At 40.8% G+C, this 18785-nt stretch overlaps 1 protein-coding gene across 1 annotated transcript in view; it reads left to right on the forward strand.

The window, feature by feature from the left end:
* Positions 1 to 18785, forward strand: part of LOC115084999 (cadherin-10-like) — a 433942-nt gene that overhangs the window by 354096 nt on the left and 61061 nt on the right. Inside the window, 2 exon segments of the mRNA XM_029590505.1 lie at positions 5259 to 5512; positions 13583 to 13719. Coding sequence (XP_029446365.1) covers positions 5259 to 5512; positions 13583 to 13719 — 391 coding nt within the window.

Genomic DNA, 18785 nt, shown 5'->3' on the forward strand with positions numbered 1-18785 from the left:
GCGCCGGGAGGCCTATGTAAAATAGGCTTCCCGGCGCGCAGGGCCCTGCTCGCGTAAATCCGCCCGGTTTTGGGCGGATTTACGCGAGCACGGCTCTGAAAATCCGCCCCTCAGTGCACAATCGAGCTATGGAGTCTGTTACCTTAGGATGTGGTCAAAGCAACTATCATAGCAGGGTTCAAAAAAAGGTTGGACAAGTTTCTGAAGTAAAAATCCATGCACAGCAATTAACTAGGTTGACTTGGGAAGGCCAGCACTGACCACTGTCAGTCACTGGCTTGATAGACCTCGGTCTGACCCAGCAGGACACTTTAATGTTCTTATGTTCTTATGTAATCTAAAAAATAATTTGCTGAAATTTTATAAGGGTCTCAAAGCTATACTATTTAGAGAAGCATTCCCAGTGGTAGTGATGAATTTTTTGACAGAATTGTATCTGTTTTATATTTATTTTACATTTGTTGTATTGTTTATATGAATTATATTATTGTGTGATATTAATTATTTTTATCTGTAATCTGCATTGGACAACATTATTGAAAATCATGGAATAGAAGAGTTTAAATAAAAAATAAACTAACAATGAAAACATAAAAGGTTTTCTGCAGAGAAAACTAAGATAAATAATTTGGTACTCTTTTGATTCTCTTATTATTCTTTACAGTGGAGGAAGTGGGAAATTCTCATGTATCAAGTACTTAAGAGGGAATACTACTTATACAGGCTCATTTTAAAACAAGTGCACGTGCGCCCATACATGCATGTATCAGCATTGCAGTATGCTGATAACTACAACGTCATTACCAGAGATAATGTTAGTATAGCCAGCAATAAGCAATGAGCAATGTAAAGTGTATGGTTAGTAAAATTAGAATTTGAATTTGCAGTTGTGTTGATGAGAAAATGTATGATGAGGAACCAGAATATGAATTTGCTATGATGTTAACCTAGAATATGAATGTTGACACAGTACGTGAATGTTGACCGAGAATATGAATGCTGATTTTGTAAACCATTGTGATCTTCTTTTGGAACAACAATATATAAAATGCCCAAATCAATCAATCAATCAATCAATCAATAAATCATGCACACACTTGTGCGCATATGTTGTTAAATACAGTAAGTATGCACCTAATCTTAAAAGATTACTTGTGAAAATGTACTTCGCAAATTTTTTTCTAGGACTTTGCCGTCTTTTATGAGCATACTAAGGCAGATTTTAAAACATGCTCGCACAAGGAACAAACCAGTTTTTCTAATTTGTCCACTAGTTTGCTCAGTTAATATCAAGGTCTTCAAGACCCCTCTGGTTCTTCATCCTGCATGCCCCGCAGTTGACGCAGATTCCCTCATCCTGTCCTATAAGCCCTAAAACACGAGATTTCCAGACTTGCTCCTCATCTAGAACAGCAGTAAAATTACACGGATAACAAGTCAACCCGTGCCATAGTCTCCAGTTTTAAAATACAGAGTTAAGCATGTAACTGTTGATCTGCCTCAGAATGCCCATGACCGGCCCCTTTACTTCCCTCTTATTTTTGATGCCCATACTGGCATTTACGCGGGTACTTTCTAACTTTTTTAAATCCGCATTACTCGTGTGAGGCCGACATATGCGCATATGTGGGCAATTTTGAGTGAGCAATGCTTTCAAAATCAACTTCATAGAAATTGAGTGTTTTGGCTTAAAGAAAGTTCAAGTTCCTAAACTATTAAATACCAGCCTTGTATTTAACAAAATGACAATGTAAGGATAGATTATATAGTAATATCATGCTAAATACCCAAACCAATCTATGTATATGTTTCTGAATGCGGTAAGTGTTACCATTTTTTATATCCCTTTGATTTTTCCTGCTACATTAAGGAGCTGATTCACTATGGAGATAATTTTCAAAATGATTTATGTGTGTAAAATAGGGTTTTATCCATGTAAATGGACTTTATATTGTGCCCGTGCCCACGCTTCATGCTGACAGGGCCTTACCTCCACGGCCTGTGCCGCTGCTGATGCTGCTCTTCGCGGCCCTTGGAGGCCACCGACAAGGCCTGGCCTCGTGGCCCAGGCTGCCGCCCATGCCTGCTCTCCCGTGGCTTAGAGGCCGCCTCTGACCCCTGCTCTTTGCTGCATGAGCCGCCGCCCATGCCTGTCCTCGCGGCCCAGAGGCCACCGCTGAAGCCGCCCCTGAGGTCCTTCTTGCTCCACCTCCCATGTCGGGGCCTGCGCAGCCCAGCTCGACTCCTTCCTGCTTCAGCGTCTTCAGGGCCACTGTCCAGGGTCCTGCAGACTTCCTCTGACTGCTCCTCCTAAGGGGCAGGCCCACGGTTTTCCCCCATTCTTATGGGGCCAGCCATGCATGGTCCTCTTGGTAGCTCCTCCCAGGGAGTTGCCTCTCAGCCCTACTTAAGGGCTCGTCCATCACTTCACCTTTGTCTTCACATCTATCCAGATGCTCCTGAAGAAGTCTCTTCAGTCGTGATGTTATTCCAGCCCGGATGTCCATGAGTCCAGATTCCAATCCTGGTTCCAAGTCCAGATGTCCGTGAGTCCAGATCCTGATGCTGTTCCAAGTCCAGATGTCCGTGAGTCTAGATCCTGGTCCATGTTCCAAGATATCCCATGTTCCAAGACGTCCCATGATCCAAGATGTCCCGTGATCCAAGATGTTTCATGATCCAAGCTGTTCTATGTCCCAAGTCCTGCAATCCATTCTAAGATGTTCCTAGTTCCAAGATGTTCCTAGTCCCAAGATGTTCCTAGTTCCAAGATGTCTGTGAGTCCCAGTCCAGTGATGTTCCTTGTTCCCTTCCTGATGTCATCCCGGTCCTGATGCTCCAGGTCCAGAAGAACCCATTCCTCCAGAGAGTCCTTGTTTTTAAAGTCCGAGGTTTGGTCCTCAAGTGCTAAGTGCCAAGTTTTATCTCCTTGGATCCTGTCCCGACTCCGGAGACCCCGAGAGGTTGCTTCGCTCCTGTGCTATGAGACTTCCTGAGCTCATCCCGCTCCCCTTGTTGTCTGTGACCAGCCCCAAGTGCTGTGAAGGGCACCTGAGGGTCTTGCTCATTCCCGCCTGTGTCCTTGTTCTATGTTCTTCTTCTGAGTCTACAGTGTGGTCCACGACCAGCCCCACATGCTGTGTAGGGCGCCTGAGGGACTCACCTTCCTCTCCAAGTCTATGTCCTAAGTGTATGTCCCAAGTCCACTTTCCAAGTCTACGTACCAAGTCCACGTTCCAAGCTCCACGTCATACTCCTCAAGAGTTCCAAGCTTCACGTCAGACTCTTCAGTCTCAAGTACCAAGCTCCTAGTCCTTGCCCGGGACTTGTCTTAGCCTTGTCTTCCTAGATCCATCCAGCTCTGTTCCAGTGATACCCATTCCCGCACACACACCTCACCACGGGTGCGACTCATGTCCCGACCTGAGCCATCCTGTGGCCCAAGGGTTCAGCTCTCCCATGATCTAAGAGTTGCTTGCCAAGCCTGCACCATCGGCCCCTGAAGGCTGTGCTCGCTACACTTTATACATGTAAATTTGCTTTTGAGAATTGCTACATTTACACACTAACTCCTTTGAAAATTTACTCCATAAAGTTGAATTTTCTAAAAGTTTTATGAGCACTTTTCATGAGCACTTTACATGCTACAATAGTTGCTACTTTATTACACCCAATTTTTTTTTTAATTCACCTCTAAGATTTTTTTTTCCCATTCTTTGTCAATGGGAAAAAACTTTGATTAATCAGGTCTTAAATGTAAATATTCTTGAGTAAAGAAAATCTTTCAGTAAATAGGTTTATGAAAAAGAAACAATACCAAACACATGTACATTACAAGTGTAACCAGGAGAATGTCTGGACTCTTTTTCCTTACCCAAATTTCCCCCAAAAAAAGACACATAAGACACTATCATTGGAACAATTGTATATCTCAGCTTTATTATCAATATAACAAAATATTACCAAGCCAAGCCCTTAACCAACCCAGCTGACAGCACCCCCTAGCCACTTGCCCTGTTACTATCTAAGTCGATCTTCCAATCAACTAGTCAATTAAAACTTATCCATACCACACAAGAACATGAGGCCCCCCCCCCCCCCCCCAACCATACTCCTAGCTAGGAAGCTGGCTAGGATAATCTACATCTGGTCCCCTTTGTGCTTTGCCACACTTATTCTTAACCCCATCAGCCTGGCAGATTGCATATGAATGAGAATAAAGCACTACCAGGGCAGATTTTCTTAGCTTGAGAATCCATAATCAGAACAAATTGCCGGGTGTGGGCGGTTGTGGGGTGGGTGATGTGACCAACAGAGAAGAGCAAAAAGGCAGGCAGACAAACAAATCTAGCTTTTCTCTCCCTGTGTACTGCCAGGGCCACATTCCCCAGCATTCTCCATACCCATACCCATTCTCCATACCCATACCATTCCCCCAGCAACAGCATTCCCAGCACAATTACCCAGTTCCCCGGGACACTCCCCCCCCCCCCCCCCCCACACCCACACACACACATATTCCATTTGCTTCCCACTAAACAGTCTGTGTCCTCCCCACTATGTAACATCCCCCAGAGTCGGACCATTGAACAGGCATTTTCTAGCACACAGTTATGTCCATCAGCCAGGACAAATCTGTCTGCCTCTTCTCTTCTAGCAGGAACATATAAATACAAACATTTATGGCTTTAACTGGCCAGTTGTAGCTGGCAGAGTCCATTTTGACAATTTCAAATGTATTTTCTCTGCAGTCTTTCCAAAACAAACATTTTTAAGAGCGATCTTTCACCGTCATGGTACGGCATGCTGACATGGTAGCTATTTGTTTACATTTGTTGATTGATCAACAGAGAATGTTATAATTCCTTACTGTATTTTATTTATGGTAACAAAACAAAGACCAAAGGCTAAATTCATGTGACTCCTTGTTGTGTTAACATCTGACTCATGCCAGAGGGACATTTCTAGCATGAAGATAAATGTAAATAAAGTCAATAAGTCATGCCACCCAGCAATAGCAAAATGATATTGAGGTGATTATCTATATCTAAGTCCAAGGCTGAAGAGGCAGCTAGTGAAAATTGGCAATAGTGATCACACCAGCCAATAGCAATCAAGTTGTGAGTTCCACTTTTCTTTATGTGTTAGTGGTTTCTGCTGAAAAATCTTGTACTTTATCATTTATCTCCAGGCCCCACTTTCACCCAAAACAAATGTTAACTGTTTTTATTACTTGTCTCTTCCTTTTCCATGCAAAGCCACTAGATTATGAGGCCAGGCGACTTTATACTCTGAAAGTGGAGGCTATGAACACTCACGTGGATCCGCGTTTTTATTACCTTGGGCCTTTCAAGGACTCCACTACTGTGAAAATCTCTGTAGAAGATGTGGATGAACCTCCCATCTTTAGCAGAGCATCTTACCTCTTTGAAGTCCAGGAAGATACTGACTTGGGAACAATTATAGGAACTGTGATGGCCCGAGACCCTGATGCTGCTTCCAGTCCTACCAGGTAATTTGGAAAAAATACAAATTCAGAAAGTTGTTTCTGAATTTACATCCTTATTTTTTTTACCTAAAAAGATCAGTCTTCTTGCACTGCTTGTAACCCTGATTTGAATAAATTATGCACAAAGATGGTAACTTTCAAAGCAACTCACGGGCGCACATTTGCACACATTCTTTGGCCTGCATCCAGGGACACGGCTATTTTATAACGTATTTGCGTACATGTGCGTATTTTATAAAATAGCCTGGCTGCGTGCACAAATGCACCCAATGTTCAGTAATTGCTTGCCTCTGCGTGCAAAAGCCACTTCTACCGCATTAGTGGGGAAATTTTAGAAGGGGCGCACACTGACACCATTACCTGTTTTACCAGTTCTTCCCCAGTTACCAGCTAAGGCCTCCAAGCCCCCCTGGTTTGATAGCCTACACACCACCCATTTACTCCTCCAAAATGTCTCATTTGTTTTTTTTAAACTTACACACCGTCCATAGCAGAAGTAAAGCTACAAGGCAGGGGATCTCGGCATGCCTGCAGATTTCTGGTTAAGGTCCTGAAACGCCCATGTATCGCCCACTCCCCATCCTTTTTTGAGAAGTTACCGAGATGTGCATGCAGCGTCATTTACATACGTAACCTGGCAGTTTTTAAAGGCCGCTCGGCACGCACAAGAGCAACATATTCACGTATCCCCTAATTAATGCGCGCATCGGGCTTTTCAAATTCACTTTTTATTCAATAAATTTGTGCTTTATGATAAAAACCATGATATTATATAACTATCAAGCTAAGCCTGTCTTTCCAACAGTGATCTGACCTGCACATACTGCACTCTCTGCTGTTTGTATTTATCCAATAAAAATATTTTTATTTGTCTTACATCAAATGGATCTCTTTCCTGAATTTTTAAAAGAAAACAACTCATAGAATTAAACACAAGTGCCAATTAACTTCAATTTCTCAATGTGCATACATAATAATTCATTTTGTTAAGTGTGTATTCCTGCTGTGTTTTGCATGTCTTATTGGCTCAGCGTACAAGTAGATACTATGTATGTTCTTGCATGTCTAAACAATGCAAATTCAGATCAGATATGGGAAATGAAGCTGGGTTCTTTCCTCTTAGTACATCAGCAAATAAAGGAAAATACACTTCTAACTGTGGGATATTTAGGCTTTCTGTGACAAAGAAATATAGCTTTTTTGTTTTTTAATTAAATTTGGCACTACATGAACAGGGACTAACAAAACATATGTTTGGCAAGTAATGAGGGTATGTGAATACAATCTGAGTCTTTGGTAATGCTTATTTTATTGATGGTTTCATACAGTCCCTGCTGAAGACCTTGGAAAACCCGAAAGTCCATTGCAGTTTGATAAACAAAAAAAGATTAGATGCCTTGATCTTTTCCAAATATTTATTAGAGACGTATAGATGTATTCATAAAAATGCCCGACTCAGGCCGAGTTTCGCAGCTCAACAGCCGCTGCCTCAGGGGCTTGGACAATCAAGAATCTCAGATCTACAACTAGCAGTAGAGACTGAATACATGTCGGCGTTTTGCAAGTTATCTTTTGGTGACCTTCCCTTGATGATTTTATACTCATCTGAGATTCTTGATTGTCCAAGCCCCTGAGGCAGCGGCTGCTGAGCTGCGAAACTCAGGCATTTTTATGAATACATCTATACGTCTCTACTTTAATAAATATTTGGAAAAGATCAAGGCATCTAATCTTTTTTTGTTTACCTGACGGCCATTATAGATCGCCTACCTCTTTGTTTTCTGGGTCATTGCAGTTTGATGAAACTACAAGTAAGGGCCAGCTACCCCCCACCAAAGGTCAACAATATAGATCTAAACTTCAGCAATCAGTGCAAATAACTAGGTTTTCAGGTTCTTACGAAGTGTGTGGTACATTCCTCAGATGTGGAAGCTGGCCTGAAAATGATCTGTTTTATGTACTGGATAATCTTTGCTCCTTAACAGGGCAATGACAAACAGAGGTTTTGGCTCAGGGGTAAAAGTTGATTGGGCTCATGATGCTCAATTCAATAAACTAAGCAACTTGGGCCGAGTCTCCGCAGAACTCTGAAGGTCATGCTGAGGATTTTGAAGTAAAGACACACGGCGAGAAGCAAGCAGTGGAGAGTTCTGAGCAGAGGGAATGGCACTCACCCATATTCTATGTAAAGCAAAGATTTTAACAGCAGTGTTCTGCACCAGCTACAGCCAGGAAACTATCCTTTGGGAAAGTCCCACAGTATTTCACTAATTTTGATGGGACCAGACCACTGCTCTCAGTTCTGCCTGATAAGGATCTGCATTCTTTTTACTCAAATTAGTAAAATACAAAAAAAAAAAAATTGCCACTTTTTGCTTCAGTTCCTTGCATTCAAACTGAAAATTTACTCATCTAAAATATTGGAAAATGTGCAGATATTTTCAGTTCAGCAAATGGTGCTTGCTATTAGCAATAATACATACTTATTTACCTATAAATTTAAAATATATACCTGCCCATGAGCCCACCCCCTCACCCCCCCCCCCCCTTACCTTCCATGGGGTTTCTGATGAGGAAAGAAATCCTCACTTGCTCCTGCCCTGCCAGCTCTGGTTGAAAAATGGAGTCAGCTGGCCGAGACTGTCCTCAAGTTGTTTTATAGCCGTATTGCTTTATGGCTGTAAAACAACTATCACCAGTCTCTGTGCTTACTGGTGCGGTTTTTCAACTGAAGATGGAGGGACAGTTGCTAATTGGGGGACACATGCTCCTTTCTTCATCAGAGACCCACGGAAGGAGTAAAGGGGGTCACCAGGGATCACAGTGGATATGGTGGAGGGTTGATTCTTTTTCTTTTATTAGTTTTTGGTTTCTTTTTTAAATGTAATTGTTATTTTGGTTTGGGGAAACAAACTAAACTGAAATAAACATTGAATGAATCAAAATCACAAAATGAAAAAAAAAGCAAACTGAAACAAACATTTTCCCCCCTGCACATCACTATCGCCTGATGGGGAAAACAAAGGCCTTAATTGTCTAACTAAGCACAAAGTATTCGTTGATAAAGAAGAATCGGTGATAACCTCCAAACTGAAAACCTTCTCATCCAGAGAGACCTACTGCACATCTCTGTCCTTTGGGCAGAACATGATTATGGTCACAGCAGAACTTCCAACCCATAATAATTCTGCTTTATCAGGGTTTAATTTTAGCCTGTTTTCCTATATCCAGTTACTAATCATTGAAAAACATTTGTTCAAAGTATGAAAAGTCTTTGAGAGAGCGTCCCAATGGTAACAGAAATTGTAAAGCCAGCAGTGCCCAACTGCTACAAAAATAAAATGAAAAAGGTTATAAAAGAATTCTGGGATGTACTTTAAGGTAAAGGCCCAAAACTGAGACAGATGAGTATCTATTTTAGCCCTCTGCTGTCTGCCTGAAAGAAAAGAGGCAAACCGCTCGGCTACTGCATCCGTTATACCAATATTGTTTGGTCTCATCAACAGGAAGATACAATTAACCAAATTAAATGCAAATGAATGATCAAACTGCAAGAGAAAACCAGAATTGTCTTTATCCATCAACAACCAAAAGCTATCCAAGCGCTATTTTAGTGCAGTTTCTGTGCTAAAGCCATGCCTGACTTCTGGTTTAGATGGATCTAGGAGATTCTACACCTCTAAGTGGTCTCTGAGTTGAATAATAATGGCAACCTCAACCAATTTAGCCAAGAATGATACATTTGAAATGGGTCTACAGCTAAAACACTGTGTCTCAATGAATTAACTTTTTTTCAAAATTGGGGCAAGCGTAGCTGATTTCATTAAAATGGAATCATATCTACTGGTTAAAATGGCATTCATAAAAGTAGTAAGCCATTCAACCACACCCTCATTTGTATGTGAAAGAAGTCCAGCTGGACAGGGGTGAAGACCATAAGTACCTTACTGAATTTATGTGGGGTTTTAACATGTATATAAACATTTTACCAAGTTGTATGCTAAAACTTTCATAGCACAATTTGTATTGCATTGGTCCCTTAGAGAAGATACAGGGCTGGATTTAAGCATCACATAAATGTAGGGACAAAAGCATCTAATCTTTTGCCTGAGGCTTGAATCTTCTGTAAATTCCAAAAAAAAAAAAATTCCGCAGGGGAAAAATATGCAAGCAAAATCGTTTTTCACAATCTGTAAATTTAAGCCCTAAAAGTAAAGTTTCACAGTACTTTCATTATTATTTCCTGGCAAAATTCTCCGTTCCAGAAGTTCCAAGAAATTAAAGCCTTATGCGAAAGATGTCATATTTTAAAACCATATAAGCACATTAACAAAAAATAATTTGTATTTTTATAGTTTTTGCTCTGCTTGTGCCTGATTATCAGCTATCATCTGTATTTAAAGCAGAACAGTTTCCTCTTTGTAAATAGGATTGTTGTCGAATTTAAAATCTGTTTCATGCAGTTATTCTTATTGTTATGTTACATTTCTTAGCATGGAGAGTGTCATGTCCTATCCTTGAGGGCTAAAATCAAGCAGGTCTGGTTGTCAGGATGCCCAGTGCACATTTGCATACACTTGATCCAAGAATTGTGCCATGCTGCAGAATTTCTTTCCCGTGAAAATGAAACTTGTCTGCTGGCCTCGAGGACCAGACTTCAAAACTCCTTTCCTAATATTCAGACATGAGAATCATGGGCAGCAAATGTAATAAAAACCACAGCAAGAGTGTGCTGCACTTCAAAACCAGACAAAAGGCTAGCCACATTCAAAGTGAAAAGTTACAAATTGCATAGGAAGAGAAACAGATTATTCTGCACTTCAGCAGTACATTAATATCCTTCTGATACTTGGCAGCTTTACCCTTTGAAAGGATTTTTTTTTTTTTTTTTTAGAGGGTGGAAGCAGGTTAACCTGTTGGCTTTAAATGGTTGACAATATATGAACAGTTGTTGATTTGATTTATTTTGGACATTATAGCGCATGGATATTCTTTGGTTTCAACCAAAGTTCATGATCCTGGCATGCGTTGCCTGCATTTGGAGAGTCTTTTATACTGTTCATTATGAACAACAGTGATTTGCAATGCTTACTCGGGTCAGTTTTCATCACAATCTGCCCAGGTGCAGAGTATGTATGTCCTTTGCAACTGCTGACCTTATATGGGTTTTCAAAGAGAAAGTCCTTGCATACTTTGCCTTTGAAATTTGCTCATGGGTACATTTGCGCTGTTAACTTTGCATCTGCTTTTTGTGTAGACTAAATTTGACTGGGAAAATAGTACATATGCATTTGAAAATACCAGGTACATATACTATTTCCTAACCCTGCCTAATATATACCTCCAGGAATGCTTCCCCTTGACCTGGTTAGCTTCACATTGCGGTAAGTTCTTCAATTACCCTCCCCCGGTAATAACACAAAAAGACCTCTCCGGGGCACGTAAGCATTCTGAAAATCTCCCCAGTCTTTGCTGTCAAGCCAGCAGAGCTTCACAATACATCAAGTCTTGTGCTAACTGCTAAGTGATCCAACAAAAGCATTTCATCTGGAAAGTGGTGTGTTTGGGAAATTGCTGAAAAACATATATGGCCCCAAACATCAGAACAATAAATTGCGTATTTTTAGATAAGCAGCTTCCCTAGAGTACTTATGGTTATAGCAAAGCAGATGATCAGACTCACAAATAAACATCAAGGAGCAAATAAAGATGTACCAGAGCAGATTTCAGTCTTTTAATGCAAAGTTACTACATTCCTTAAACAGAACACAAGGTTACTGCAGAACAGTATGTGAAAACTATGTTTTCTAATAACTTATCATGTAAGTAGGCTTGCATGGCAGTATATTAATTATTTGTAAATTGACGGATAAATGAAACTCTTTTATTGGCTAATGGGCATATTAAGTAATTTCTGTAAATATTAGGACCAATATGCTGGGCAGAAATTACATGCTTTTTCAGAGAATTAGAAGATATAAAATATGTTTTATAAGCACATAGACTGAGAGGTATGCTCATGCTAAGATAGGGTCACATATTTAGAGGTCAAAGGCTAATATATAGAATTGCAGTAATATAATAATATAAAAAAATGACAGCAGATTAAGACTAATTGGCCTATCCAGACTGACCTTTAAGATTTGTTTATTCTGGATTCTTTACCACTCGGGGTAGATGAGCATATAAATTCCAATATTTAAATAAACAGCTCCTCTTCCCCTCCCTTTTCTACCCTGTTCTTAACACTGCCCCATATTTCTACATGTTCATTGATGTTAGAATACTTATCATAGCCCCTGCATTAGGAGCCTAATGCAGCTGCACCACTGATGCCATATTTGCAGTCCACTCCAGTCTTTTTAGAGGTTTGATGCATTTCACCCACCACTCTCTGCCCAGTGCCTACTAGCTTGTACTCTTCCCTTCTTTGGCTCTCCAGTTTCAAATGATTGAGCAAATACTCTAACCCTCTCCTGCAATGTCTTTAACAGTTACCTGCACTATCTGCCCTCATCACTGCAGGCTGCAAATATCCCAAGCATGTTTAATTTCAGTCAGTTTTGGATGCCACCACTTCTCCTAGTAGGATATTCCTGGAGTGCACCTCCACCTCTGTATATTGTCATGTTTCCCTCGAGTTACCTCCTTCAAAAAACATTAGGAAGGTAATTTTTGAAGGGGCTTCTCCAAGTAAAGTATTGTTTTATCTGAGCAAATGGCCCTTGGAAAAATTGTGCAATCAATATGCACCAAAAATTGCATGCAGAACGCACTGCATGCACAAACCTTTATGTGCATGGGGAGAGGCATTTCAGAGGATGGATTCTGGGCAGGGTTATGACTACACACATACAATTTGATTTTAAAAAGTATACAAGTATATTTTCTGAGCAAAACTACATGCACCAAAAAGCATTTGTAATTGTGTGCGTATACTTTTGCTGAGATAATTTTCAAAGTGGGCTTACAGTCCACTTTTGAATATTAAAGTAACATCTTAATATTTGCCAGCTAATTTATGCCTGATGTTACAGAATTATCCCCTAAATGTTCAACAGGCATTTATATGTTTGTAGATTTGTTTTTAAATATATTGCTTTTTGTGGGAAAATGTATCAAAATGCTAAGAAAGCATTTCTGAGAGATAACATTTTATTTTATTTTATTTTTTATATTATATGCCATCCACACATCAATAAAATATGCATTGCAGTAGCTCTGCATCTCATGTATGTGCATGCTTCTGGGATCCCTCAGGACCTTACAAAGTGCTTCTAGCATCCATATGTTAACCCAGGAAAGCGCAATTATAAAAGTGTCCCTTGTTCTTGATGGAACCCTCTTCTTCCTTTGACAATAAGCATAAAAAATGGGTGGAGGGCTGTGTGTGTGTGTGTGTGGGGGGGGGGGGGGGGGGCTCCTGCAATGTATCTTATGTCAAAACCAGTTTGTTTTAATTTTTTAGTGCTTTTCAAGCACAGGTGGCAGGTTTGATTGCTTCTACAAATACACTGACACATGGAATAGTAATATTGCTACTCTCTAGGGGAAATTTGCCCCTTATTTCACCAAGACCAGCTTTATTGTAGTGTCAGAGATAAAGTAGAAACAGACCGGCTATTGGGAGCAAATGCCAGCACCTGTGCATCACAAAAACAAAATATTTAACTTAAAAAGACAGGCAGGCGCTCACAGATTCTATTTCCCCTTATCTTTCAAAACAATATACCGGGAACCTGTTCCATGTTAATATTGATCATCGGAAATATTTATCGACATATAAGGTTTACCTTTCTCTTTCAGCTTTATTGTGAATTTTCCTCATCCAAAAATCAGTTTGCTTCAAGAGAGATCGGCATGCTGCCTGAAACAACCAACAGGCAAAAATGTCAACGCATAACCCAAAGCACAAAAAGCATGAATGAACAAAAGGCAATATCTTCCATACTATTTAAACAAAAGCTGTTCTCAAATAATTCCAAAACCTGAATGTGTATATAGCATGTTGTAAACGAAATAAACATTTCTATTTGTCTCTTATCATATTTTCTTCTTACATTCCATGCATAGGTTTTCTTTGGATCGTCATACAGACCTCGACAGAATTTTTAATATACACTCTGGAAATGGATCAATTTATACTGCAAAACCTCTTGACCGTGAAATATCCCAATGGCATAATCTTAGCGTAATAGCTACCGAGATAAGTAAGCCATTTTGTCTTTGTGTCTTTAAAAACAAACTTGTTATAATAGATCAATAACTTCCTGTAGGTGATGTTTAAAGTCAATAGTTCTTACAAGTAACTTGCTGAATGAACTAAATCCCCTAGAGCTACCTGATGAACTAATAGGTGTCTTCAGTTCTCAGACACTCTGAATGCATCTGAAGGCAGAGGAGAAGAGCCTTCAATCCTTTAGAACAGTAAAGAAAAATGTCCCTAATATGTCATGTTTTAAAAGACAACTAAGGCGTGTCATTCACTTCTGCCCTAGTAGTATTAGCCAGAAATGTATTTGGTACTACCAGGTTTAACCATTCCTCCTATACCTGAGTTTCACTGTGGGTGGTTGTGTGTTTATTCAATAAACAAATAAATATACTGTGGGGTAGATTTTAAAAGGTTGTGCGGGGCATACATGTGCGCACACTACCAGGTGTGCACCATGTACGCCCAATTTTATAACATGCGCGCATGTTATAAAATCCTGGGTTGGCACGTGCAAGGGGGTGCACAATTGTGCATCTTGAGCGTGCCAAGCCACGCTGTCTTCCCCTGTTCCCTTCCCCCAAGCTTGACCTTCCCACCCCTTCCCACCCCTTCCCCAACCTTCCCCTCCCAACCCTACTCTAACCCTCCCCTGACCTTTATTTTACCTTTTGTGCCTGCCTCTGGGCAGGTGCAAGTTGCACACGCCAGCCACCTGCTGGCACGTGATCCCCAGCATAGCAGCAAATGGCCGCTGTGCCTGGAGCCGCTGACCCCGCCCCCGCCCCACCTCACCCCATCCCCGCCCCTTTTTGGGAGCCCGAGGACTTACACCAGGGGTGGGCAATTCCGGTCCTCGAGGGCTGCAAACCAGTCGGGTTTTCAGGATATCCTTAATGAATATGCATGAGAGAGACCTGCATACACACTGCCTCAGTTGTATGCAAATCTATTTCATGCATATTCATTAGGTGTATCCTGAAAACCCGACTGGTTTGCAGCCCTTGAGGACCGGACTTGCCCACCCCTGACTTACATGCATCCCAGGGCTTTATGCGTGTCGCTGGGCCTTTTTAAAATAGGCCCGGTGTGTATAACCTTTTGAAAATCTGGCCCAATATGAGTAGCTGTTCAGTGCTTGCACTGATTAGACAGCAAGACTTTTTATCATCACAAACCCTCCAGTCAGGAACCCAGTCACTCAGCCAACCTACATGAAACTGTTATTTCATCTTTTTATCTATCTGTCTACACATTACATTCAGTGACCACAATGTTCAGTATTATTTTGAATGCTATTGAATTTATATTTAAAAGAAACATATAACCAAAAAAGATAGAGGAAAGGAGAAAGACAGAGAATTTTCCTTTTGCTGCTGTATTAGATACAGAAACCACATTTTACATATATTTTGCTTACAAAAATATATAAAACCATCCAAAGTTATGAGAGGATATATTCACCTTTTTTTTTTTCATTTAATAATACTATGACTATTGGTATTTATTTTATTATTGCTATGACTTCTAAACTGGGATACACTAGGTTCAATTTTCAAAAACATTCATTGGTATTTTCTTGCAATAAAAATCAGTTAATATAAAAAGTTGGGGGGTTGGGTGGGGGGTGGAGGGAGGGCCATTGTCTGTTTTGATTCTATGATGTTGCTTTCAGTGTCGCTGGGAAGCGGGTGCAGAACAAACCCGTGACCAGACGGTTGTGTATGTATAACATGTGAAACTTAATAAAAATTGTTGCAACATAAAATACATCAGACATATACTTTTTTCTGAAACTACATACAATTTTAGATGAGTCTATCTACTACAAAATATCTTTTGTGTACTTTTATTCAAGGCAAATTCTGACATAAAAAATCTTAGAAGTTATTCAAATTTATTTGAAGTCCTTTTTCCCATATTGTAATTATCTCAAATATTATTTTGCATATTTAACTTTATGTTTATGAAAATATTTTTGCAGTAATCGGCTCAATGGTCCAGCATGTAAGAAATACAGATTCAGTTTTTGAACCTGGACCTGCTTCTCAGGTCATCAAGAACTGGGGGAACTGTGTAGGCTTTGGAATGGAACAAGTCCCAGCCATCGAGCAACAGGGACTCTGCTGGTTGATTTAAGAATGCACTTGGTCTGATTTCTGGAAGGAACTATAGTATGTACCTCTCAGTCTAAGGACTTACTGTAATGAGTGAACTAGACATGAGAGGGAGGGGAATAAGAAATGGAAAATCCTATGCCAGATACTAGTAACCCCAGATGAAGGTTCATGTCATCTCAACTTTGCATCCATATTATAAAGGCAATAAGCTGGTTTAGGACAAGTTCTAATGGAATGGAAGTTCAAAAGGAGAGAGGGAGAGAGTGAGAGATAGTGTTCTATGTTTAAAACTGTTTTTATTGTTTGAGAGTCATATCTTTTTATTATTTCTTTTACATTTTATTAGTATACATGTTTGTTTTTTGCTTTATATATAGAAGTATAAAATATCTAGTTGGATGAGTGGTTTTCATAATCGTTATAGGCCACCCTCATAGCTTTACAATGGAAGAAAAAGTTTTCTCATTGCTCTGTGTTATCTGACTGACTCCTTTCATGGATGACAGTAGGATATAGCTATCATCAATCAGTCCTTTGTTTCCAAATCTGTCAATTCTTTTCTGGATACTATGATTTCCTACATGCCTGCCAATATCCAGTACCCACGTACTAAACAGAATAGGCAAGGAATGAAATGGGGACTTTAACAAGATCACTCATTTCTTTTAATATAGTCAAGCCATATTCATTAATTAATTAATACAGTCTGAAGGCATATGTCTGCTGTGACCATTACTTGCAGGTGAAAAATGTGATGATCAAGTTTCTAAGGTTCTGCCATAATGAAGCAGAGCATATGGTGACATGAATAAGAGGTTTCAAATGTGTAACAGCATTTCCAATAACATCATAGATGGGACAGTACATACAACGAAGACAGTTTCAAAAGTGTAACAGCGTTTCCAATAACATCATAGATGGGACAGTACATACAACCAAGACAATGAATCCAGCCTAGTAATTCAGTGGCATTGCTGAGCATTGTCCTGAAGATGATCCCTGGTTCAATTCCCATCAGCTCTTCTGCCCTCCAGTCAGCTGTAGTGGGGTATCCTACAAAGGCAGTGTTTGCAGATCCTTTGGGAAGAGGGAAGGCGTCATGTTCATTGCACAATGGTGACTCCTAGTGGCCTAGAGCCCCTTGATTACAGAATCTAAAAGGAGCCTTGGTACATGATTATTGGCCAAGAATTGTCAATGCAATGATTGGATTACTGGGAAGAGATATATAAAAGAATGGGGAGGGAGGAATCTCCTAGTAGTTTCTAATGAAGGCTCATGATGCCATATCCCAGTCATTATTCCAATTCAGCTGGAAACCCAAACAAGCAGGAGGAAATTGACAAGTACTGAACAGAGTGGTTTTTTAGAACATGATCATCCAGACCACAAATTAGGATTTCAACTTCCAAATCAAATTCTACGGGGATGGCCAACCTCGATCTTCAAGAGCCACAAACAAGTCTTGTTTTCAAGATATCAATAATGAAAATGTATGAGAGAGATATGTATTTGTATGCAGATCTGTCTCATGCATATTCACTGTAACTATCCTAAAAACCTGACCTGTTTATGGCACTCGAGGACTGGAATTGGCCACCCCTGAAATACTACATCAACAGCACAGCTAACACCTAGAAACGTAACATATCCTCTGTAGCAGACATTGATATAGACAAAACAACTATCAACTTCTGCAAGTCATTGAGATACTGGATAAGACTGAAGAGTTTGTGGATGGGACAAGAAAAATTTGGAGGAAGAAGTACTATTAAGTGGGCCTTCTCATATCTTTACTTTCAGTAATTGGCAGAGCCACTGATAAAAGCAATAGTAAGGATGAAATTGATGATGTGCTTATTCCCAACTGGTAGGCCTGGCAGAGCTACCACGCCAACAACATAAATCATACATTCATTTCAAATTGAAATGAACGGAAGGGGACTTAAAGGGGATAACCTAATTAAAGTGCATTATGCCTACTATGCCTCAATAAGCTAGAAAATAATGTAGAGCAGCTAGTGAGTATATCTATGTGAGAGGCATACCTAGAGTATTTGACACCTAGGGTGGATACGTCTTTGGCATCCCTCTCCCCACTATATAGTTTTAAAATTTCTTAAACATCAATAAATTATTTCAAAACAGTAGACACATCAAATAACACCCAATAATTAAAATTAATAAGGATTTTAAAATCTCCTGCTCACCATATCTGTCATCCTAAGATTGTTGTAGACTGGGGGCATGCGCGCACACACACACACACAATATGCTCCCTCTCTCTCATACTCACACATACATGCTTGGTGAGAGACAGAGGGAGCATGTGTGTATGTGAGAGACACACACACACACACATACACACACTTTCTCTGTATCTCTCTCAACACACAGACAGATGCTTCCTCCATATCTCTCTCTCTCTCTCTCTCTCTCACACACACACTTGCACATGCTTCCTCTGGGGTAGATTTTCAAAAACGGCGCATTCGTGTACTTTTGTTGGCGCTCCAGGCGCCAACAAAAGTACGCGGGATTTTAGTAGATACGCGTGTAGCTGCGCGTATCTGCTAAAATCCTGGATCGGCGCGCGCAAGGCTGCCTATTCCGTGTAGCCAGCGCGCGCCGAGCCGCGCAGCCTGCCGCCATTCCCTCCAAGGCTGCTCTGAAATCGGAGCGGCCTCGGAGGGAATTCGCTATCGCCCTCCCCTCACCTTCCCCTCCCTTCCTCTACCTAACCCACCCCCCCAGCCCTGTCTAAACCCCCCCCCCTACCTTTGTTGGGGGATTTACGCCTCCCGGAGGGAGAAGTAAATCCCCGCGCGCCAGCAGGCCGCTGGCGCGCCTAGACGCAACCCGAGGGCGGTTCCCGAGGGTGCGGCCACGCCCCCGGACCGCCCCTGGCCGAAACCACGCCCCCGGGCCCGCCCCCAAAACGCCA

This window comes from Rhinatrema bivittatum, chromosome 2, assembly GCF_901001135.1.
Source record: "Rhinatrema bivittatum chromosome 2, aRhiBiv1.1, whole genome shotgun sequence".
Lineage (NCBI taxonomy): Eukaryota > Metazoa > Chordata > Amphibia > Gymnophiona > Rhinatrematidae > Rhinatrema > Rhinatrema bivittatum.